Raw genomic sequence first — 22,483 nt, 5'->3', positions numbered from 1 at the left:
GCTGTGCAGGAATGTGCTCGGATCCACGCGCTGCGTCGGCTTGTCTCTGGTGTCGGGCAGCATTTCTTTTTTCTGGAGGGAGGCCACGTGCTCTGGGCTGGAGGCCATGAACTGACGGCTCCGTTTACATCCTCACACTGAATAATAACATGTTGACTTTATTCATAATGTGTCAGCTACACAGAACAGATATTAAACACACGTAGGAAGAAGTTTAAAAAATTAAGAAGAAAATAAAATATATTCTACAAATATTTCAGCCCTGATTCTAACACATTAGCCGATAACTATATTTACAAAATGTCAATGATAAGAAAACCTGATGACAAAGATAATTGAGGTTTGATATTTTACAGTTTAACCATAAACGTTTTAATAAATAACTATAAATAAAATGAAAACACAAACACAACCAAATATATAAAACCTGAATCAAGACATTTTTTAATAAACATAAATGTAAGTGTTTGGACTCTAGGAAATACTTGAGTAGTAAATAAAGTATTTAGTTAATTTTCAACACTGACCATTAATAAACTAGAGAAGATATAAAGATACACAACTTACATAAACATGTGCTGTAAACACTTGTTGGTTTGAATCACACACAACAATAATAATTTACACTTTATTTTATTAAGGGATCATCTCGTTTGCAGACATGTCTTCAGAGGGTAAAAACCTTCACTCATGCACAGACTCACACTCTCAAGTGAAGAGATAACAGTGTGTTGTCTATTACACACTCATATAACCTCACAGTAATCAGCAGGGTCAGCTTTTATCTGCCACACGTAAAATAACATGTTTAAAGTAGGAAAACTGTACAAAAAATACATGATCAACAACATGTTAAGACGTTAAAGTACATCCAGTAAATACAGACACTCAGGTGTAACGGTCAGGTTTCACTGGAGGAGACACGTTCAGAGAAATGATAACAGTCTTATCCTTTATTATAAAAAGACAAATGAAGTATGAACTAAAGTGTCATGCTACTAAAATGGCTTTTAGGCCTCCTGATTAAAACCGGATCTTGTTGTATCGTGAAGCGCCACAAGATGGTGCCACTCATCCTGCAATGTGGTGTCATGCAAACCCTACAATATAAATAAAGATGGACGACATGACGGCTCCTAAAAGTGAAGCCAAATCATCTGATGAATGCAAACACAGCATCTTCCAGTATCAGTGACGTGTGAACAGTGGAGATTCACTGTTAAATTAAAATGTAAATGTCTCCTCACGGACCTTCAGAGCTCAGTGTCTTCAATGGCCTCTGGTTCGTCTAATGTGTCCAATCGTCTCCTGCAGGCGTCCAGCAGTTTTTTCCTGGGGCCCAGAGGGATGTGGATGCTGGAGAAGTCCTGGTCTGAACAGAGCAGCAGAGCCTGCAGGTCGATCTTCTCCCTCCTGAAGATCGGCATGAACTCACCGAGGTTCTGTGAGGCCAGGAACGTCTCCAGAGGACTGTTCTCCGGTTCCAGGTCCTCGTCCAGTCCCACATCGTCCTCCTCCCAGGGCAGCTCCTGCTGGTTTCTCTCTTGCAGGCTCAATGCGCTGCCGATACTGTCCCCGTCGAAGCTGGGCGAGCGGCGAGGCAGATGTCCATGTAGACGAACATTCGGCGCCCTGCCCACAGGCTCACTGCCCACGACACTCCCCTCGTCTTGTGCCCCGATCCCAAACACACCCCGACTCAGGTAGTTCCTCCTGAACACCATGGTGCCAAGTCCAGGTCGGTTGAACAGCGAATCACGACCGGAGTCTGCGCTGATCTCCGAGTACGCGGCCTCGTGGAGGCCCGGGTCGCTCATGGCGCGGGAGACGGTGTCGGCATCGTCATCGTCGTCCCCAGGGAACATGTGGCGGATGTTGAGGCGTGGCCTCTGCTTGGGGTTGGTGTAGGTGCCCTGTTTCAGGAACATGACGTCGTTGCCGAGCTGCAGGCCGGACAGCGAGCGCACACTCTTCCTCCCGTCCTCGTAGATCTTGAACGTTCCGTCAACCTGCTTCTTCTTCTCCAGCCTCTTCTGGATCTTGGCCTTGCCCTTGGCGGTGGAGTGCAGAGTGGCCTGAGAAGAAAGTGAAGAAACAAGGAATCAAGTTGAAGGTTTGAGGTTTGTTTTGTTAATTATGTTTGTCGACTGAAAGCGAGGTGAACAGAAGTTAAACCTCCAACAGGACCTTGATTGTGTGGTTCCAGTACCTGTGAGTATGGCATGTTGGAAGTGACCGTGTTGAACTTGCGGCTCAGTGTGCTGCTGCTGGTGTAGCTAGAGAAGCTAATAGCGTCCAGGTTGTCTAAAGCCGCCGACTCCTTCATGAACTTCCTCTCCATGTGTTCCCGGTGCTTCCTCTGCAGCTTCGCACAGTCTTTGATGCGGCGCTCCGCAGCTCGGAACGCCCGGTCCTTCAGTTTGCCGACCAGCTTCGAGTTGAGGGTGGTCTGCTTGGCGGCGATGGAGTCCAGGTAGCGAACGCAGTCCATGTGGCCCTTGGTGGCGGACATGTCCAGCGGTGTGTGGTAGTCGTTGTCCAGACACCACACGTTGGCACCGAACACCACCAGGAAGGACAGGCAGTTGTGGTGGCCGTTGGCAGCTGCCAGGTGGAGCGGCGTGTTCCCCCAGATGTCACACCTGTCGGGGTCACCTCTGGAGGAAGAGGAGAGGAGGAGCCATGTTGGATTAATGGACTCTCTCACATATTCAGTTTCTCATTCAAGTCAGTTCGGTTTCAAATCTGCAGTTTCTGAGTGTCTGAAAAGTACAAACATGCAAAGCACACGTATGAAACTTTAAACTTTAAACTCACTATTTTCTATCTTTATTCTCTCCCACATTTCTACTTTCACCTTTAAAGTGTGTTGTTTGTTCTTCTCCGTCAAAACCCAAACTCGATTTGTTTTAGTTTCTTCTGCTGATGTTTCTAAACTTCGTCCACTGGTGAGAAACTCGACCTGACTTTGCTGATCCTCTTACCCGTCGGACTGGAGTTAGGAAGTCAGATGACTCATGTGACATTTACAGGTTTACAGGTCAACCGAAGCTTTGGTGACTCACACAACTTGAGTTAAGTGATGAAATGTTAACAACTAATTATTTTGATCAACCATGTGTAAAACCTGGGTTCTGCACCGATCACTGCTCGGTGAATCAGAGTTAAACTGAAATACATGAAGTCACATTTTCATCTGTTTGTCTGTTATTTAGGAGGATTACTCATAAACTACTGGACAGATGTTCATGAAACCCGATGGAAGGACATCACCAACATCAAATAAATAAATCTAACCCTGTTTATGAATGGCTCCTTATCAGTGTGGCCCAGTAAACAGGGTTGAACTGTGTTGAACTGGTTTCAGCTGACCCCTCCTCTTCCTGTTTTCTCTACACCCACATGACTGAGTCCTGATCAATAATTGAAACGCAGCAGGTTAAACATGACAGAGCTGACTTTGCATTATTTATCCCACACACACCAGACTCCACAGGCGAGGGTCAGCACCTCTCACAGCCGGGTGTCAGCGCCTGTCTGCAGCGCCACACCCTGGCAGAGGGCAGACATTACATCAGATACCAGAGCAGCAAGGTGTGAGGTTTATTTATTTATGAAATGATGATCAATCAGATCATGTTCCAAAGGTACGAGTAGGAAATGTGTCACTGAAGTAACGTGGAGGAGAATCACACTGAACTATCTCCAATAGTAACTTGAACTTGAACAAAACACTCTACTAAAAGGTTCCTGTGACACACTGGAGCTGTTTTACATCCTCAAACCGTCCTCTTTCCCTGCCTATAGACACATTTGCTCATAATTAAAAATGAATAAATAACGTTAAGAAAATACCGTCTGAAAAGTTCGGTGAAGTTTCTAAAGTGAAATAAATGAAAACAGTGACGTGTCTCTAAAGGACCTTCTTCTTCTTCTTTTATTTACGTTTGTGCTGTGAACTCTGATTTCATCTGCGTCGCTTCATCCTGTTACGACCGTGACAGGATGAAGATGCTCAGATTTATCACTGTGACCTTTCGTGTGTCGGCGGCGTCGGACTCATCTTCACTTCACTGCCTCGACTGATAAACCTGCCACCAGCAGCGTGACTAACTGACAGAGAGTCGCCCTGATGAGCCTGAGCTGCCACAGGACAGATGTTATTCCTGCTGCCACAGGACAGATGAAGATCCTGCTGCCACAGGACAGATGTGATTAGTCTGCTGCCACAGGACAGATGTGATGAGTCTGCTGCCACAGGACAGATGTGATTAGTCTGCTGCCACAGGACAGATGTGATGAGTCTGCTGCCACAGGACAGATGTTATTCCTGCTGCCACAGGACAGATGTGATGAGTCTGCTGCCACAGGACAGATGTGATTAGTCTGCTGCCACAGGACAGATGTGATTAGTCTGCTGCCACAGGACAGATGTTATTAGTCTGCTGCCACAGGACAGATGTGATTAGTCTGCTGCCACAGGACAGATGTGATTAGTCTGCTGCCACAGGACAGATGTGATTAGTCTGCTGCCACAGGACAGATGTGATTAGTCTGCTGCCACAGGACAGATGTTATTAGTCTGCTGCCACAGGACAGATGTGATTAGTCTGCTGCCACAGGACAGATGTGATTAGTCTGCTGCCACAGGACAGATGTTATTAGTCTGCTGCCACAGGACAGATGTGATTAGTCTGCTGCCACAGGACAGATGTGATTCCTGCTCAGTGACCTTTGTCTGTAATGAGGCTGTTAAAATGTATAACCCTGCATCTCCAGCAGCACTGATTAGATGACGGAGGGCGAGAGGCAGCACAGGGACACAACATTATTATTACTTTATTTATTTCTGTGTTAATACGAGCAGGCAGGGGCAGTGAGGTAAAGTTATGATGTATAATAAATATAATATATCATATTTTATTTATATGATATAGGATGAATGAAGCTGTAGGATTCTTGATGATACAGTTATTTGAAAGACTTGCAATCAAGTTAAAGTCATAGATATTGACAAAATAATGTAATAAAAACGTTTTTTAAACTGTCATAAATATAACTAAAGAAAAATGAAATCTAGCTCCAGTGAAAGATGAGCGGTAGTTGTGATAAAAGTGAAATCATTTTACCAGCTGTGACTTTAATCACTGAAAGAAAAACCTCTTGTTCTACTGATGAATGAACTTGTGATGAGTTTCTCAGGTTGACCCTGCTCCCTGCTCCCGGTCCCTAGACCCTGCTCCCGGTCCCTAGACCCTGCTCCCGGTCCGGTCCCTAGACCCTGCTCCCGGTCCCTAGACCCTGCTCCGGGTCCCTAGACCCTGCTCCCCGGTCCCTAGACCCTGCTCCCGGTCCCTGCTCCCTGCGGTCCCTAGACCCTGCTCCCTCCCTGCCCCGGGTCCCTAGACCCTGCTCCCGGTCCTAGACCCTGCTCCGGTCCCTGCTCCGGGTCCCTAGACCCTGCTCCCGGGTCCCTAGACCCCTGCCCGGTCCCTGCTCCCGGGTCCCAAGACCCTGCTCCGGTCCCTGCTCCCGGGTCCCTAGACTCTTCTCCCCGGTCCCTAGACCCTGCTCCCTGCTCCCGGGTCCCTAGCCCCTGCTCCCGGTCCCCGGTCCCCGGTCCCATACTCCCTACTCCCGGTCCCGGTCCCGGTCCCTCTCTCCCGGGCCCTACTCCCCGGTCCCTACTCTCCGGTCCTACTCCCCGGTCCCAGTCCCATCTCCTCCCCGGTCCCATGCTCCCTACTCCCGGTCCCTACTCTCCCCGGTCCCCTCCCGGTCCTACTCCGGTCTACTCCCCGGTCCCTACTCTCGGTCCTACTCCCGGTCCCCGGTCCCATGCTCCCTACTCCCCGGTCCCTACTCCCGGTCCCCGGTCCCTACTCCCCGGTCCCCGGTCCCTGCCCCCCGGTCCCCGGACTCACCCTCTCCCCACGATGAGCCGCAGCGCCTCCAGGTGCCCGTGGTACGCGGCCCACAGAGTCGGTGTCATCCCGTCTTCGTCCGGCGCGTTGAGCTCCTTCCGTGTGGCCTCCTTCAGGACGTCCAGGTAGCCGTCGCTGGCCGCCCGGTGGTACCTGTCGTTCATGGCGGCGCCCTCGGCCTCTGGCCCGGCGGCCCGGCTCACTCTGGGGTCGGCTCCATGGAGGATAGTGGAGGTTCCTCCCCGGTATTTGGGGAAGTTTGAGCCCGGCGACGGTGCGTCCTGAGCGGCTTGAGTCTGCTGCTGGAGACCGGGGCGGGCTGGAGGGGCTGGTTGCTAGGAGACGGAAACGAGGCGTGCTGGTTGTCGGCGAGGGGCGGGGCCACTACAACTATAACCACGCCCCTCTGAATAAACGAGGCATTGCTTTATTGACGTTTGAAATAAAGAAATTCACTTTTTATTGATAAAACTTATGATCTATACAGTTTATTTTAGTTTTTGTTCATAGAATTTCAAAAAATGAAACCTTCTCATTCGATTGAACAGATGTTTTACACAAATCCAACATTTCATTTCTGTCTACAAAACATTTAGTTTTTAAATCTTTTAAATGTTAATCCTTTATTGTGATCATTCTATTGTGTTTGATGTAGTGATTCATATATTTCATTAACTTTGTAATTATATATTTTTATGGCTTAAAGAGTTTATGTTGTATATCATATAAAAATAAATGTCAATCCATTTTTGCACTTCCGGTTTGCACTACTCTCATCCTATCCACCGTGAGCCTTATGACTATATACTAGGTTGTACTGTGTACTATGTTGTACTGTGTACTATGTTGTACTGTGTACTTCTATGTTCTGTCTACTTATATATGTGTACACCAGGGATCAGAGAGAAGCAGCATCTCAACCCGTCTATGTCCTGTACATGTGGCAGAATTGACAAGTTGACTTTGACTAATTGCAGCAGTTTGGATTTAGGGCCGTTGTTTCTAAAATGAGACAGTTGCGTATCAATAAAGTTTGATCAGAAGCAATCAAGTGATTCTCATATCATCAGTTCCTGCTTGAGGTTTGTCTTCCTGCCGCAGACTCACATCCTGTTGGTTCAGTTTGCTGATTAAATCAAACATTCATTTAGTCAGACTTATGAACAATAAACAGATAATGAGCTTCATATGGAGCCGTCGAGTTCTGTTGATCATTACCTTTACATCATCGTTGGAGGAGCTGCTACAGAGAATACAGCACATTTATGAAGGTAAGTTCTTCTGATACTGATCCATGGACGTAGTTTAGATTTTATTTGTTGGCAGTTTTATGAATTCACCTCTTTATGATGGAGGTGCCACTTTGTGTTACATCATTTGCTGCAGAAAATAAGTCTGATTGGTTTATTGATTGATTCCTTTACAAAGTAATTCATCACAGTGTGTATCACCCTGTATTTTCTGTTTTCTATTTAAAAATCAGGCATTGATTCATATCAAACTTTACAAAAAACACACCCAAACCTCTACAACCCGGCTGTTGTTTGCAAAAGGCAAAACCCAGATATCAATGACATGAGGCCAAAACCTGCTAAAGCACCTGGTGTGAATGATCCTTTAATTTTGAGACAGAAACTAAAACACTATCAGCTGCAGCAGGTTATCAGAGCTGCTGCTTGGGGCCGTGCATGTGATAAGACTGAGATTTATGATTCAGTTCCTGGTGCAGAACGAATGCAAACAGTGACACTGTGTGACACGGAGCAGATAAAGACTTTCAAAGTAAAACCACGTCACAGTTTCAGAGATCCCAGACTGTGCATTGATAAAGTTTCTGTGCAGGTCATTTGGGTCCATGAAGGAAACGTTGTTCCATCAACTCAACAGGTGGAAAAAGGGTCAACATGAAAAGTAAACATGAAACCTGTTGCTTTCCTTTGAAAGGTGTGTTGGCTTCAACGCAGTGCAAAGTGACCACACCTACAGGTGCGGGTGGAGGTGGATCAGGAGGAATTGCCAGAAACGCATGCCTCCACATGTTGAGGTTTCAGCTGAAGTGCGACTGCAGGAGAGAAAAGCCTCAAACTGAATGGAAACAAGGAAATTAAGAAGGAGGACCAAAGGGAATAAAAGCTGTGAACATGAATCCTGATCCCGGAGCCACAGAGATGGAATACACTTGTGTGACGCCTGGAAATCCCACCGACGACGAACCAGAGACCCAGGAGCTGGACCCGGTGCTGGTTTGGGTTCCCAGTGGGAGGCGTCTGATCTCGGGTCTGCTGGGGATGAACGTGGTCCTGCTGGGGGCGGCCCTGGTGGCGGGACAGGCCTTTAACCCCGAGGGCCTGAAGAACCAGGAGCCCCAGGTTTTCTTGCTGCTGCTGATGGGGGCCAGTTTGATCTGGATCCTGTGGTACCTGCTGTGGGCCCGAAGACAACCCGGCATCAGCCCACATAAGGACCACCATGCTGGGGGAACCACAGTCACCTGTAAGCCCCCTGCATGTTATCAAGATGTTAAAATACAGGATTTGTTCCGGACGTCTTAATGGAATCGAGCTTCTCTCTCCTCTGCAGTGGTCCTGATTCTGTTCGCTGCGTTCAGTGTGCTGCTGTTCATCTGCAGGATCGGGTACTTGATCAGCGTGAGGGTTTGTCAGCCGCCGGCTAAAGTGCTGTCTGCGTTCATGGAGGCTCCTTTTCTGGTGCTGCAGGTAAAACACATTCACTGTTCGTCTATAGTCACTGAGCGAATCCCAAAAAGAACAGGAAAGAAAAAGTTAAGTTGCAGAAAAACCAACACGACTTCTAAGTTGCATGACTGTGCACGTGACATTCAAAAAGTCAGTCATGCATCATTATTATAATATTGTCCTTTGTAACTGGTCGAACCAGTTCAGCAACTTCATGTCATTTTATCAAAGAAGAGACTTTTTTACACAGATCGGACTTTTTCATTTATTTAAAACTTTGATCACATGTTTTCTGTCTGAACCAACGACTTTTGGATAAACTTGCATAAAACAAACTGACTGTTGATGCTTCAACTCTCGGCTCAAAACCTTGCAAATGAATGAATGAATGTATTAATATAAGTTATTGGTTTACGAATATAACATCATAAATACTTAAGGTGCAAGTTGGACGTGAGGGGAAATTCCCTTTGAATCGTACCAAATAAATACTGTTATATTCATTTATAACTTTAAAGTGCAGAATGAAAAAAGGACCTCAGACACCAATGTTATATTTTCATAGTTTGCACATCTCTTTTTCTTCTGCAGCATTTCTAGATTTGAATTATTAAAAAAAACACATTTTGAATTAATCTTCAGTTTCTCACTGTTTTGTCTTTGAGACTTTAACCTGTTTTCCTTGTACAGACGTATTTACTGTGGGCTCACTCCAAGGACTGCGTCCACAAACACAAGATAATCACCAGGTGCATCACTCTATCTATATTTAGACATTTTATACTTTTCATATATGTATTGGTTATTTCTAGCTTCATGTTTCTTGTTGTTTTTGTCGTCGTCCCTGTTTTAAAGTGGTATTTGTGTATATTTGCATGTTGTGCTGGACGCAGGTCTGGACTGATGGTGATTCTGTCAGCTGACCTGCTGCTGTGGCTCAACGCTGTCACCGAGGATACGATCCACGAGGAGATCGAGTTAGAAAAGAGCGACGGGTTCAAGTTCGGCAACACAAACTCATCTGAGGCCGACGACTCGGATTCTGCAGGTAGTTACTCAACACACTGAAAGTACTGCAGAGACTAAACAGCTGAATAAAGACACTGATCACATCCCAATCAACGAATGACGACCAATGATTGATTCATCTAAATAATCTTATTGGTTGTAAAAGTTAATCCATTACTATACTAGCATTCCATCCATCCATCTATCCATCTATAGATCTATATATCTATAGATCTATAGATCTATCCATCCACTCATTCATCCATCCGTATATCTGTACATCTATAAATCAGACTATCATCATTATATCTATAAATCCATCCATCCTATGATTGTTCATGTTTTTAACGTGGAATGAGACTAAAGTTAAATTAGCTTTTAGCAACTTTCTGAATCTGAGGAAACGTAATTCAGGATTTCTGTGATGCCCCCTAGTGGTGACACTAGCTCCTTAGTGAGAGAAGCATGTTTGTACAATAAAGTGAATATTTGTATAATGTTCCATCCCTGGTTTGAACTGGTCATTGAAGTGTATTTCTGCCTCCAGGTAACTTGACGTTCTGTCGCTGCAGTGCGAGCGCCGCCTGCCTCACCTTCAGGAAAGGCTTCGAGATCCTGTATCCCTTCAACATGGAGTTCTACCTGATGGCAGGCTGCATGATCTACGTGATGTGGAAGAACGTGGGCCGCAGGACGAGTCCGGGGCACCACGTCTCCGAGAAGCTGACCCTCAACATCGTGTACCAGGGCGGGGTCATCTACGGCCTGGTGTTTGGCGGCCTGGTGCTCGTGGCGGGAGTGACGGTGTTCATCCTCTACCAGGTGTGGGTGAGCCAGCAGCAGCTTCGCCTCACCGCCTTCCTCATCTTCTACGGCTTCCATTGCGCCGTCATGCCCGTCATGTCCTTGTGCTCGCTGGCCGGGACGCTGGTCCACCGGCTGGAGAGGAGGGCCCAGGAGGCCGGACTCAACCCGACTCGGAGCCTGGACGTGTTGCTCCTGGTGGCAGCGGCTCTGGGCCAGCTAGCCCTCTCCTACTTCTCCCTGGTGGCGGCCCTGGCTCTGGGGACCAGCGGGCCCCTGGGGGACCTGGACCTGTCCTACTCCCTCCTCAGCCTCCTGGAGCTCGTCCTCCAGAACATCTTCATCATCGAAGGCCTCCACCGGCACCCGAACCTGCTCGTCAAGAAGAAGGAGAAGCAGAGGAGCAGCATATTTAAGGTACCTGGGTTTCTCCTGAATGTTTAGTAAACTGAGATGAAAAGTTTTGTTTAAATGATAAACTCTCCTGCAGCCAAAGAAAAAGGTGACGACACCGATAGAAGACAAGAAGGCGGATCTCTCACTGCTGGAGGGAAACACGTCAGCACCCCCTGCTGTTCAACTGCATGATGGGAAAAAGTCCTGGCACAAGAGAGCGATACAGGAAATCTGTGCTTTCCTCGTCCTCTCCAACATCATGGTAACGTCATGTATGTTTGATATTAAAGAAACACGTGTTCATTCGTCGTGTGTGTAACTGACGACGTGTTCCCTCCTCTTCCAGCTGTGGGTCATCCCGGCCTTCGGAGCCCACCCTCAGTTTGAGAACGGCCTGGGGAAACAGTTCTTCGGCTTCAGCACCTGGTTCGTTCTGGTGAATCTGGGCCAGCCGCTCAGCGTCTTCTACAGGATGCACTCGGTGGGAGCGCTGATGGAGCTGCTCATCACTGCATGACGAGCAACACGTGACCGCAGATTAAACAGGACACACATTCAATGAACGATTTAGTTAACATGGACAGAAGTATGTGGACATCTACTGCTGATGAGGCCGTTGTTCTTTAGGGTTTAAGATCCTTGGAGCAGGTTTGTGTTTGTCCATTTCCTGTTTCAATATGGCGACGACCACGTGCACGATGCCCACGTGCACAGATCCAGCTCAATAGAGAGACGTTTCCACAAGATGGTGCTGCTGCAAACATTTGGAAGAAAACTACAAAAAGGAAAAACAGAGACACTGCATGAGGGTCAATGAAATCTGAAAAACATTCTATCGCACAATTATTAAAAAGATGAGCCTCCTGATGCAGATGTGCATCATTTAATGAGCTCCTTCCTGAATCCACATCCACCAAGTTTCATTTAATACATCCAGTCGTTTTTGTACAATAACAACAACAAACACACAAACAGATGAAAAGATGATGAGGTTTCTCTGATGCTCTTGGAATGTTTTAGATGTTTTACTTCAGTAAAAGCACCAACACAACAAAGTACAAATCCTACGTTACAAAGTCCTGCATCTCAGATCTCAACAGTCAAAAAAACATCAAGAGTCAAAGAAAAGTTCAAGTTGAAAATGTCAAAACTTTAAGTATTTTGTGAAATGTTTAATTATTTTTTCTGCTTTGGGCCCAAATATATATATATTTTTAAATGTTTAAAAAGTTAAATATGATAAATGGCCATATTATAGTATTTTCTCTGTAAAGTAAAACCAGCCGTTAGATAAATGCACAATATCGTCCTCTGAAATGTTAAGTAAATGTTAAATTGTACAGACGTACATTACAAACATTGTATCTCTGGCGACAGGTTCAAGAATCTGTTGAGTTATAACATACGTGTTCATTAAATCATTTCCTGTGAGATTAAACATGTATTTTTTTATTCTGACAGAATAAAACATGTCACATTCAGCTGTCAAAGTGGGTTTCTTACTGTTTCAGTAAGAGAAAACACATTTTCTGTTTCCTTCTCGGACGATGTTTTGTTTCCTCTCAGCACAGAGAGAAACGTTTCAGTCCATCAGTGTCCTTCAGCCTCATTCGTACACACGTGAGGATTAGAAACAGAAAACAGTTCTGTACAAAAACGCAAATCTTCGTGCAACAACTTCTCATTGCACCTCCGAACACAGAATTTATCTATTTGGCAAAATGAAGAATTGAATTCTCAATAAATCACTTATGTTACACTTCTTCTGCATCTGCTTACGATTCAGACTCGTTTATACGATTCATCCTTTCACAAGATGAAGATTGTCGCTGCTTGTTGTCTTTAAAAACATCCGTAAAGCTGTGAGACGCTCAGCGATCCGAGCTGAGGTGCGAGGGCGTCGGACGTACGTCTCCAGCGGCTCCTCTAAATCCTCTGGATATCAAACAGCCGGATGTCCGTGTCGTACCAGATGGGAGGATCCAAGTTGCTATCCAAGAGTCAGAGGGGAAAAACAAGACTCTGTGAAAAAGCTTTTTCAACACACGTGATTTCCCAGAAACAAATCTACAGATAAAACAACACGTTCAGGCTCTTATTCCGTTTTCCTACCGTAAGTAAATGACTCCCCACGTGTACGTGCGGAACCACATGGCCGTGCCGGCGTTGGCCTGGTACTTTCTGATGAGAATAGGATGAGGGATGGGCAGGAGGCCGACGAGCGTCCCGTGCTGGAGGAACTTCAGGATTTCTGACTCGTCGGTCAAACCCCTGTGAGAAGACAAAATTATGCGACACATTAAAGCTGCTGATCAAATCTCTGTGTGCGAAGGTGAAGGGGTCACTCGTCTCATCACCGTTATAAACACACATTATTCTTGTTATATTCCCGTAGCAGCCGGAGCAGTTTGTGTTTACGAATCCGACCTCGTCGATGCAGTTTAGTATTTGATTTTTAAAGTTTCTTACTTGTCGATGCAAATCTTCTCCACCTGAGGAACCAGCACCTGCAGCAGCCGCATGATGGTCTGCAGAGGAAGCTTCGCCTTCCACGACAACACCTGAGGACCACAACCAATCAGAGTGCACGATTCCTAACAGAGGAACGTCGTGATCGGATAAAACTTGTACGAACCCAGTCTGGATTAGCGACGCCGGTCTCTGATGACAAGCGACTCCTCGTGGATTCGGACTCTGTGAGGATCTGACCACACGATGAAAACCAACGAAGGAGTCAGTGTAACGGCAGGAATTCATAAAGAGACAAAACCAGTGACAGCGATGTGATTTCCTCGTTCACCTCGTGGTCTCTCTCCGAGTTGGACTCTGTGTCGCTGGCTCCGGCCGTCGCACCGTTATCTGCAGCCGCCTGCGGAGAGTCCGACAGTGGGAGAGCGACCATGGTGCCGTTCTCTGTCACATGAGACTTCTCCGTTATCTTATCGATTCCTGCAGGACACAAGAGAATCTGTTTCCACTTTGTACAACATTTCCCTCCTGGATGTACGTAGATAGTTTCCGCTATTTGCTGCTGTTTGTAACTTGGAGGATTTTTCAGTTTTTATGATATAAAGTCAGTTAAGAGTTCTTCTAGTGTCAAGCGTCATACCTGGAGTGGCCTCTAGGCTGGTTTTGAGCGTGCCGGGCTCCGCAGGTACCGCCGGTGTGGAGCCCTCCATGGACTCGCTCACTACCGAGTTGGCCCTGGAGACCCTGGACGACCTCTTCTTCTTCTGCAGGGCCTTCTGAATGGACTCCTCGTCTGACGGCAGGTTGGCCAAGTGGTGGAAGACGTTTCGCTTGCGGATGATGGCGTACACCAGGTTACAGTTACCTGAGAGCGGGGTTATTCAGGTTTTCAGTCAGGCATCATAACGTGGCTGCAACGTGTCGAATAGCTGAGGTCAAATCTGTGTTCTCACCATCAAACTGATACTGGATGATGTTGTTGAAGACCTCCAGCAGGAAGAAGACCAGGTGGTGGTTCTGGGTGGAGGAGAAGAGGAACCAGGGTGTGGAGAAGGCCTCCAGGAGGTGGAGCAGCTTGTTGGCCGCCACCATGGACAGACTCTTCAGATAAGGAGAAACTGTGGAGGTGGAGGTTGGTTGGTGCATTCGTACAATCCTCCATTTAACAGTGTTTTTATTATTATTAATATTTTATACTGTATTTGTTTTCTTATTGATTTCCTCTGTGGTGCAACTGTAACAAATCAAATTTCTCTAATCTTTCTATTATCATTATTTTCCTTCAGAGCTCATGTGTTCTTTGTGTAAACACATTGTGGAGACGGAGCAGGGTCTTTTAAACACTTGGCAGTTCTACTGTTTATCCACCAGGGGGAGCTATTGCACGTGTGATACTCACTGTTCACTATGATGGTGAGCAGACAGTCGAAGAGAGGCTGCAGGCGCTGGTGACCACTGGTGACGATTTTGTGAAAGACCTGAAAGTGAAGAGAATAAACATATTAAAGATGGAAAAATGCATCACGGGGAAAATATTGAACAAATCATATCACGACCTGTAAATAAATTCTTTGTTTTCCTTCTAATTGAATTGTAGTTGAGAGCTGTGTTTAACTAACTAACCACAATGACCAGGTCGGCGTGGTTTCCTGAAAACACAGGAATGTCCATGGGAACAGGAAGCGTGTACGGCTTGTTCAGGCGAACACCAAAGTTTCTCTCTCCACTCAGCAGCAGGAGGATGAACACGCCGATGTGCATGAGGCCGACACGAGCTGCAGACACACACAGACACACACACACACACACACACACACACACACACACACACACACAAACAAACACACACACACACACACACACAGCAAACACGAGGTTTCCAATAAAGATCCAGGTTTACAGTCACGTTAATGCACAAACCTATGTTTAATCCTTCTCCGTCTCAGGAGGAGATAACTCACACTGATCCGCTCTGGCATCGTTCAGGTAGAACAGGATGGGAACCAGCATGTCCAACACATCACTGCTCTTCAGCACGAAGAACAGGAATTTCTAAAACAACCAAAAACACAGTCGGCTTCATTCATATTCAGTGTTTAAGCAATATTTTTAGATTTTGGTGGACTTCAATAAAACAGATTCATAGTCAGAGAAAACATCTTTGAGTCTCAAAACTACATGAACCAAATTCACTGTGATCCATGAAGTTCTTTTTGAGAAGTTTCAGTAAAAACCACAAATAAACTTCATGCTGCTGCTAAAGAAAAAGACACCGGGTAAATCCTCTGGAAACCATGAATATCTGAACCTGTCTCTGTAAATAAAGATGGACGACTTCCGCTCACTGCACAAAAATTGAATCAATTTCATTGCTTCAACATTTGCAGGAAGTCCGAGCTCCTCGCACCTTGTTGAAGTCGCAGAACTTCCAGAAGAGGATCAGCAGCTCCTGGTGGAACTGGATCTTCTTGGCGGAACGAGGCAGGTAGGTCTGGACCAGAGGATTACTGAGCAGACGAGCCAGACCCTTCAGGATGAAGCCCAGGTCCTGGTGAACACACAGAGTTAAAACATCCGGCAGCACGACTCAGTGATCAGTGGTTAGTCATGACTGTACCTCTTCTCTGTGGATCCTGGACAGATAGTTCACAAAGAGGTTATCAGGTCCCGAAGGCTGAAAAATAATCGGAATCAGTATCTGTTTTGACCAACAATCATTTATATGAACTCGTGGATTCATTCGTACTCCTCGGACCTCCTGCTCCTCCTCAGCCGTGGGGGCTGCGGTGGCATCCAGGGCCAGCAGGGCGGTGCCGGTGGCCGACCCGGCTTCGTGCTCCAGGGTGACGGTAAGGATCTGGACGGCCTGTTCCACCAGCTGCTCCCGGTAGTCAGAGAAGAGCAGGTGGTTGTACGGGATGCCGTAACCCACGGGGTCGTAGGCGCACACCACGTTGAGCAGCGAGGTGAACAGAGGCAGGGCGTGTCTGCGTGAAAGACGGGCGGAGGTCAGTGAGCACCGGCGGTCACGCATGGTCGCCTATCACAGGTTTCCATGTGTTCAGTGGAGGTAATTACATAGCAGGGGCTGAGGCATGTGTGTGTTACTGTAGTGTGTGTGTGTGTGCGTGCGTGCGTTACGGTTTCCACGGAGCAGAAAAACGTGACCCAGGGGTTGAGGGTTTTACTTTCAGAGGACGGAGAAAGGTACATGGCCTCAGAGAAACACGTGAGGAGCAGCTTCAGCAGCTCCGTCCTGAACCACCAGGAGGAAAAGAAAAGTTATTCACCCCATCGAGAATCAACAGTCCTCTATATACTTAGTATAATAATAATAATAAAGTGTTTCTCTGGATCTGCTTTTTAAATTGCTTAGAGGGGGAGAACGTCAGTGTTCACTAGCGCCCTCTATAGTCAGTAGGAATGTGTTTTTAATTTTAATTTAATCTATATTGAATGTAAAGCACTTTGAGCTGCATTTCTTATATGAAAGGTGCTAAACAAATGAAGTTTATTCTCATTATTCGTCATAATATAAAGTAACAACACCCAGGAAGCAGACATGAGAAGCAGAGCAGGTGATCTGCTGCTGACGTCTCACCTGTTGAGGTCGTGGACGTAGTTCAGAGGAGGAGACTGAGCGAAGCCGACTCCGGCCTCCCAGATGTACTCACAGCTGTCGATGGAGCGGACGTCCTCCACCGTGTCCTGCAGCCGAGACAAGAGTCACTCAGTGGAGACAGTCATACAGATCAGTCCTCTAAACATGTCCGATTTTGTTTTTTAACCAAGATCAAAGAATTGTTCTCTGGGAAATATGGGTCTTATCTCAAAACGTCAAAGAAAGAGATAAAAAATGTCTTCCCTGAACCAAGTTTCATGGGAATCTGTTCAGTTATTTTTGTGCAATCTTGCTTAAAAACAATCAAACGGACGGGGGTGAAAACATAACCTCCTATTAAAATCTTGTCTGGGAACAAATGCATCCAAATAATTAAATAAAGTTGTTCATGCTGCCGTTGCTTTTCAATTTTAGACGTATGTGTTATTATAATAAATTAAAGTTCTTCATTCTCTGGATCTTTCTTCAGTTCCGTGAACTTTCGTCCACAGCTGCATTTCACAGCTGCAGGTCAGTGTTCACACCCACTTCCACCATGTGATGCCACACGAGTTCTCTGCTGACAATATCAGTGAGCGACACCTCGGCCCTGATAACTGCAGCCTCACGAGTAGAAGCGACTTCGTGCCACCGGTGTTCCTCAGCAGTGAAGTGACAGCGAAGGGCATCGGACCACGAGCAGAGTTCACAGAGATCTGAGGCTCAGGAGACTCGCAGTGTTTTATATTCTAATTCCATCACTGTTGGTGAGGTTGTTGCCGTGCAGCCGGTTCCTCTCACCTCCCTCTCAGGTGTTTGCTCTGTTCCTCTCAGCCCAGTTAACAAACATGGCCACTCCTCCGTCTCGCCGTGTCATGCAGAGTCACTCATTAACTTCAGCTACTGCCTGAGAGAAGGTTGTGTGAAGGAGATAACGACGCTCGGGGCTAAACAACACGTCCTCGGCTCAGTTAATACGAACAGCAAAGAAATGACACTGTCGTAGCTTCAGGGATAAAACTAAGTAAACAAGTTGACGCTTGTATTATTTTCTGTTTTATTTGGAGAGACACGAAGCCTGAGGCATCGATTTCACAAGACTCCTTCATTAGATCCTGAATGTTGGCTGGTGTGTGGCTGCAGCCGCACATCTGGATGTTTTCACACGGATCAATTAAACCAGACTTCTCACTCTCGGGCTCGCCTGTCGCAGTTGCCCCATAAGACTTGACTGTAGCTACGGTGTCGCAGCAGTTAAAGTAAAGAACCAGTGGACTCACCGCGCTCTTCTTGTGGCTCTGGGCGGTGAAATCTGGGCAGAAGAGAAGGTTGGCGATGGCCATCAGCAGCGACTCAGCCAGTGGCCGAGCTTCATCGTCATCTTCGCCATCATCGTCCAAACGCTGGAGGAGAGAGAGACAAGTTCAGAGGTGTCACATGACACAGTCACATTTGAAACGTGAAGCGAGAGCCACCAGGACGGAAAACAAGTATAGAGGAAAAGCAACCGTTTCATTATATGAAGGAAAATGTCAAGAATGAGCTGAAGTTAAAAATATAGTTTATTCATTTCAACTCAGCGACATTATTTCTCTGCAGAACCACAAACTGAACTCGTACGATTACAAACAAACCACCAGGCTGTTCCTGCTGCTGCAGCTCAGTCCCACACTTTAATTAAGAGACATTCAATCCCTCCTTAATTCAACCACTGGCCACAGGCGGGGGGGACGACACAATGTGGGCAGTGTTTGGACTGTGGTCCCCTGTCGACCCGGTAACCAGAGAACCAGCAGTTGTCAGGACAGAGGTGGGGGTAGGTGGGATGTGGACAGTGACCTCGACAGCATCAACAGGTTCATCTTTCACTCTGAAAATCAGACAGAACCACCACTGAGGAACCACCACTGAGGAACCACCACTGAGGAACCACCACTGAGGAACCAGAAGCGAAGCCTGACGACACATTCAAAGTGTCTGACGAGCAAAACGATTCCAGCACAACTTCCTGCAGGAAACTGGAACCAGGAATCAAATCTTCTCTGACTCTTCAAATCACAAGTTTAGCTTTTTTTCATGCAAGTGGTGTAAGATGTCAAACATCATGAACCTGTTGCTTTAATGTTAATATCACGACTTCCATTGAATGTCCTGCTTGTTATTTTAAAACCAATTAACCAGACTAATCCTAATTCAAACCCTAAAACCAAATCTTAACCTTCGGAAAGACGTTTGAATTTGACGACCGACCAAAATGTTCTCATAACTAAAGCTTGTGTACACACTGGCTGGTTTGTAGTTCAACATTATGGGGAATATCATTTCTTCCTCAACACATTATTTTCTTATGATGACAGCATCTGATCCTCTTCCTCCAGCTTTAATGTGAAATCATTAAAGAAATTTACTTCTCCTACTAATACACTGAACATTCCTGGAGCTCATGAGATCATTTCCTGTTTGCAGCAGGTCAAACAGGAAATGATCTCATGAGCTCAGTGCTTGTGGAGGACGACGTGGCGTCTCTACATCGTGTGGGAGTCGTACCCCAGCTCTGCCAGCTCCGGGCACAGTGGACCAGAAGAAGCCCCTCCAGTCGGCGTCCTCGAAGATGTACGGCAGGATGCGCGTGAGCAGGCGGGTGCAGTTCAGGACGATGTGGCGCTCCTTCTCCGAGGGGCAGCCCGAGTCCGCGCCCTGGACCAACCTCTCCACGGCCTGAGGACACAAAGATCAGGTGTGAGGCTGTGAGGCTGCGGGGAAGAGTTTTAAAGTCGTCACGAGAACGAACGTTGAAGGAAAAAAGTTGTAGTATTTACTGTATCCTTGTTAAACCCTGGAGACAAAGCATTTGAGCTTTATGAGTCTCAGGAGAAGTTCAGAGGAACATTCTTTAAAAGCTCTGAGCTAAACAATCCAGGTTGAATCCTGTGTCTCAACATCATCATCATCATAATATCACATCTAAATCTCTGTCTTTCCTCTTCCTGTTAAACACTTTCAACTGTTTGACGACTTCTCTTTCACTCAGTGACGTTGATGTTGGGAAATATCTTTCTCTCTTAAGCTGCTAAATGCTCCAGTGTTTTAAATCAAGAACAGACATTTAAATAAAAAACCTTGACCATCACAATTAAATGCAACATGGACCTAAACCAACCCAGGTTCGTAACATAAAACCAAATCTTAACCCTCGATGGTTATTTTCTGAGGTGGCGAGACGTCCTCGACATCAGAAACCGAGCAGGCTGCCGTCGACCTTTAACCTTTACAAAGTTTAACACTCAAAGTGTGGGAACAACAAACAGCAGCATTCCTCTGAGTCAGACTGTGTCCAGGACGGACCCGGAGACGAGACATGAGGACGTGGCTGCTGGGGATTGGACATGAGGAAGACACCATTCCTGTGGAGTGATAATAAGAAGCTCACCTTATAGCAGAGGGTTGCCAGGTTTGACGGAGACTCCTCTCTGACGGCTCTGATCTCGGCCGCCGGCACCAGAGCGAAGACATCCTGCACGGTGGTGGAGGTGTCGGCCCAGAACTGATCCCAGAAGGCGTCGTCTGTGGCTTCAACGGGCTGCAGGAGAAGATACACAAAAAACAATTCATACCACAAACACGTTCAGTTTGAATCTCCACTGTACAAACTCTCTTTAAGATGGGGCAGAAAGGTGCAGGCTGGAGCCTCAACGGTCAACTCATCACAAAATCTGGATGAAGCCGAGGGATTCTGGAAACTGGGGCTAAAGTTAAAGCTGCAGCTCTTTGGTCACAATCACCGAAGTTTTGTTTGGAGAGAAAATAAGGACACAGAAGGTGGAAATGTTCTTCTCGGGTCAGTGGCTCAGGAAAAAGGAAAACGCTGAACTGACAAGACGGAAGAATGGATTCTGATAAACGTCACAAACTGTCCTGGGTGAGAGAGAAGAGGCCGGTTGCTTCAATCATTTATATATGAAGCACATTTCTATCACAGAGGTTCAAGGTGCTGACAAAATGAAAAGATATTAATTTACAATCAGAAAACATAGTTTAAACAATTTTCAAGCACAAGAAAAGGGAATAAGAACAAAGCTAAGAGGTAAAAATACATTAAAAAAAGGTTTAAATCTATGTTAAAAATGATCTTTTAAAATATTTGTTGAATGTTTTTTATTATGATCCAGAGCAAAACCTTAAAATCCATCATGAACCAAAAACCAAGGTGTTTCATTTCACCTTGAAAATGTAATAAAAATAAAAATATTTCCTGCTTAGAAATGTTTCTACCGATTAATCAATTACTCAAATAACGACTTCCTCTCAATGACTGATTAACCGACTAATTGTTTCAGGTGTTACACACAAACAGAACCGGTAGATTCAAGTCCTCTGCATCTGCTTAGTTCCACCTTAAGTGCACCTGCTCAACAGTAAATACAAACAAATAAATAAATAGTTTTAAAATACCTTTGTTTTATGTTCGAACTATTTCAGGTTATTTTAGATAAATAAACAAGAAATAGTTACAATTCAGAGCAAATTTTACTGTTTCCAGATTGTTAAAGTGTAAAAAACATTAAAAATGTCATATAAACACAGTGAAATAAATGAGCAGTGAGTGAAACTCATCGTTTCTGGTGATAAACACGTGTTTTCCTGGTTTTTCTCTGGACTCTCACTGATCTCAGCTTCAGTTTATTTCACCATCTGGAAGCAGCTTCTCCTCCAAAGCTCGGAAACGACGCCGCGCCGCGTTTCTCTCACTCCGCAGAATAAAACATGAGAATAAAACATGAGAATAAAACATGAGAATAAAAGGAACCTGTGTTTTCGTCGTGAGCTGAATCACCGCCTTCCTGAAGAGAAGTTTACTGTCCGTGTTGCCCATGTTTCTTCTGCAGCTTCCACCTGTTGCTGTTTGGATCCGTCTCAGTAAAGAGGATCATCTTCCTCCTCCTCCTCCTCCTCCTCCTCCTCCACTCACTGCGTCCTGAAGCCTTCACTGGCTGCTCGGGAAATACAGCACATGAAGCTGCTGCCACTGTTTTCACAGCCTCGTACTTCATGTACTTCAGGCTTCATGTACAATTATCCATATTATTATTATTTTTGCACCTAAAACACAAAACTAGATTCATTAATTTTAAAGTCCCACCATGTTTTGCTTGGTTCGGTTCCTCTGTGTGAAAAATCCCGATGGCCTCAAACGCATCACGCGCAAAGCAGGATCCAACCTGAAGCGACTTCCGGGATCTAATGTTAATATTTGTTTTCATTCATTCATCAATTAATAAAAACTTCCTTCATTGACACGTGGGATGAAGATTAATAAATAAACTGCAGGAATAAACAGAGAAAACTTCCTCTTCATCATCTTCATCATTAGACTGAATCATTACATCATAATGAACATATGGACGTTTTGTTCACCTGTGAAAGTGACGTGGCTCGTGACGTCACAGTGACTTCACTGCTACGTCAACAATAACAACGCTAGTATATCCAGGATACGGGCGCCGCCATCTTGTCCTATTGACGTAATTTCACAGGATACATAATAATGTCTCTGTGTCCTGGCCATGCTCGACCAATCAGGAGTC

The 22,483-nt window shown here is 45.8% G+C and overlaps 3 protein-coding genes across 6 annotated transcripts; 1 reads left to right on the top strand and 2 right to left on the bottom strand.

Moving 5' to 3' along the window:
• Positions 1 to 611: 611 nt before the first annotated feature.
• On the bottom strand, positions 612 to 6,262 carry LOC118100162 (Usher syndrome type-1G protein homolog). Its single transcript, XM_035144937.2, has 4 exons — positions 5,925 to 6,262; positions 2,210 to 2,657; positions 1,230 to 2,075; positions 612 to 1,191 (listed from the first exon to the last, which is right to left on the bottom strand). The coding sequence occupies exons 1-3, from the start codon at positions 6,086 to 6,088 to the stop codon at positions 1,254 to 1,256; spliced, it is 1,434 nt and encodes a 477-aa protein (XP_035000828.2). The 5' UTR covers positions 6,089 to 6,262; the 3' UTR covers positions 612 to 1,191; positions 1,230 to 1,253.
• Positions 6,263 to 7,037: 775 nt separating this feature from the next.
• Positions 7,038 to 12,309, top strand: LOC118101090 (proton channel OTOP3). 2 transcript variants are annotated; one of them, XM_047338453.1, is made up of 8 exons: positions 7,038 to 7,195; positions 7,869 to 8,417; positions 8,505 to 8,641; positions 9,311 to 9,369; positions 9,514 to 9,668; positions 10,176 to 10,849; positions 10,923 to 11,090; positions 11,175 to 12,309. In XM_047338453.1, exons 2-8 carry the CDS (start codon positions 8,066 to 8,068, stop codon positions 11,343 to 11,345), a joined length of 1,716 nt encoding a protein of 571 aa, XP_047194409.1. In that variant the 5' UTR covers positions 7,038 to 7,195; positions 7,869 to 8,065; the 3' UTR covers positions 11,346 to 12,309. The 2 variants fall into 2 exon arrangements, with proteins under 2 accessions (XP_047194409.1, XP_047194410.1); XM_047338454.1 differs by having other exon boundaries at positions 7,767 to 8,417.
• On the bottom strand, positions 11,838 to 21,846 carry hid1b (HID1 domain containing b). 3 transcript variants are annotated; one of them, XM_047338451.1, is made up of 19 exons: positions 21,706 to 21,846; positions 20,329 to 20,478; positions 19,446 to 19,616; positions 18,179 to 18,301; positions 16,899 to 17,005; positions 16,441 to 16,553; positions 16,044 to 16,288; positions 15,915 to 15,971; positions 15,705 to 15,845; positions 15,259 to 15,349; positions 14,921 to 15,072; positions 14,697 to 14,775; positions 14,251 to 14,415; positions 13,938 to 14,162; positions 13,629 to 13,777; positions 13,464 to 13,532; positions 13,298 to 13,389; positions 12,941 to 13,099; positions 11,838 to 12,818 (listed from the first exon to the last, which is right to left on the bottom strand). In XM_047338451.1, the coding sequence occupies exons 1-19, from the start codon at positions 21,769 to 21,771 to the stop codon at positions 12,755 to 12,757; spliced, it is 2,418 nt and encodes an 805-aa protein (XP_047194407.1). In that variant the 5' UTR covers positions 21,772 to 21,846; the 3' UTR covers positions 11,838 to 12,754. The 3 variants fall into 3 exon arrangements, with proteins under 3 accessions (XP_047194407.1, XP_047194408.1, XP_047194406.1); XM_047338452.1 differs by having other exon boundaries at positions 16,053 to 16,288; XM_047338450.1 differs by having other exon boundaries at positions 15,915 to 16,288.
• Between the last annotated feature and the right edge of the window lie 637 nt (positions 21,847 to 22,483).

The sequence above is a fragment of the Hippoglossus stenolepis genome, chromosome 21, assembly GCF_022539355.2.
Source record: "Hippoglossus stenolepis isolate QCI-W04-F060 chromosome 21, HSTE1.2, whole genome shotgun sequence".
In the NCBI taxonomy this organism is placed as follows: domain Eukaryota; kingdom Metazoa; phylum Chordata; class Actinopteri; order Pleuronectiformes; family Pleuronectidae; genus Hippoglossus; species Hippoglossus stenolepis.
This window is presented reverse-complemented; position numbering and strand designations above follow the sequence as displayed.

Coding starts and splice junctions, on each gene's coding strand:
- LOC118101090 (XM_047338453.1), top strand. CDS start 8,066: ATGAATCCTGATCCCGGAGCCACAGAGATGGAATACACTTGTGTGACG. Junction 9,370..9,513: donor AAACACAAGATAATCACCAG/GTGCATCACTCT, acceptor TGCTGGACGCAG/GTCTGGACTGATGGTGATTC. Junction 10,850..10,922: donor AGAGGAGCAGCATATTTAAG/GTACCTGGGTTT, acceptor ACTCTCCTGCAG/CCAAAGAAAAAGGTGACGAC.
- hid1b (XM_047338450.1), bottom strand. CDS start 21,771: ATGGGCAACACGGACAGTAAACTTCTCTTCAGGAAGGCGGTGATTCAG. Junction 13,778..13,937: donor CAGCCTAGAGGCCACTCCAG/GTATGACGCTTG, acceptor TGTGTCCTGCAG/GAATCGATAAGATAACGGAG. Junction 13,390..13,463: donor GCGTCGCTAATCCAGACTGG/GTTCGTACAAGT, acceptor TGTGGTCCTCAG/GTGTTGTCGTGGAAGGCGAA.
- LOC118100162 (XM_035144937.2), bottom strand. CDS start 6,088: ATGAACGACAGGTACCACCGGGCGGCCAGCGACGGCTACCTGGACGTC. Junction 2,658..5,924: donor CGGCTCATCGTGGGGAGAGG/GTGAGTCCGGGG, acceptor CTCTTCCTCCAG/AGGTGACCCCGACAGGTGTG. Junction 2,076..2,209: donor CCAACATGCCATACTCACAG/GTACTGGAACCA, acceptor CTTTCTTCTCAG/GCCACTCTGCACTCCACCGC.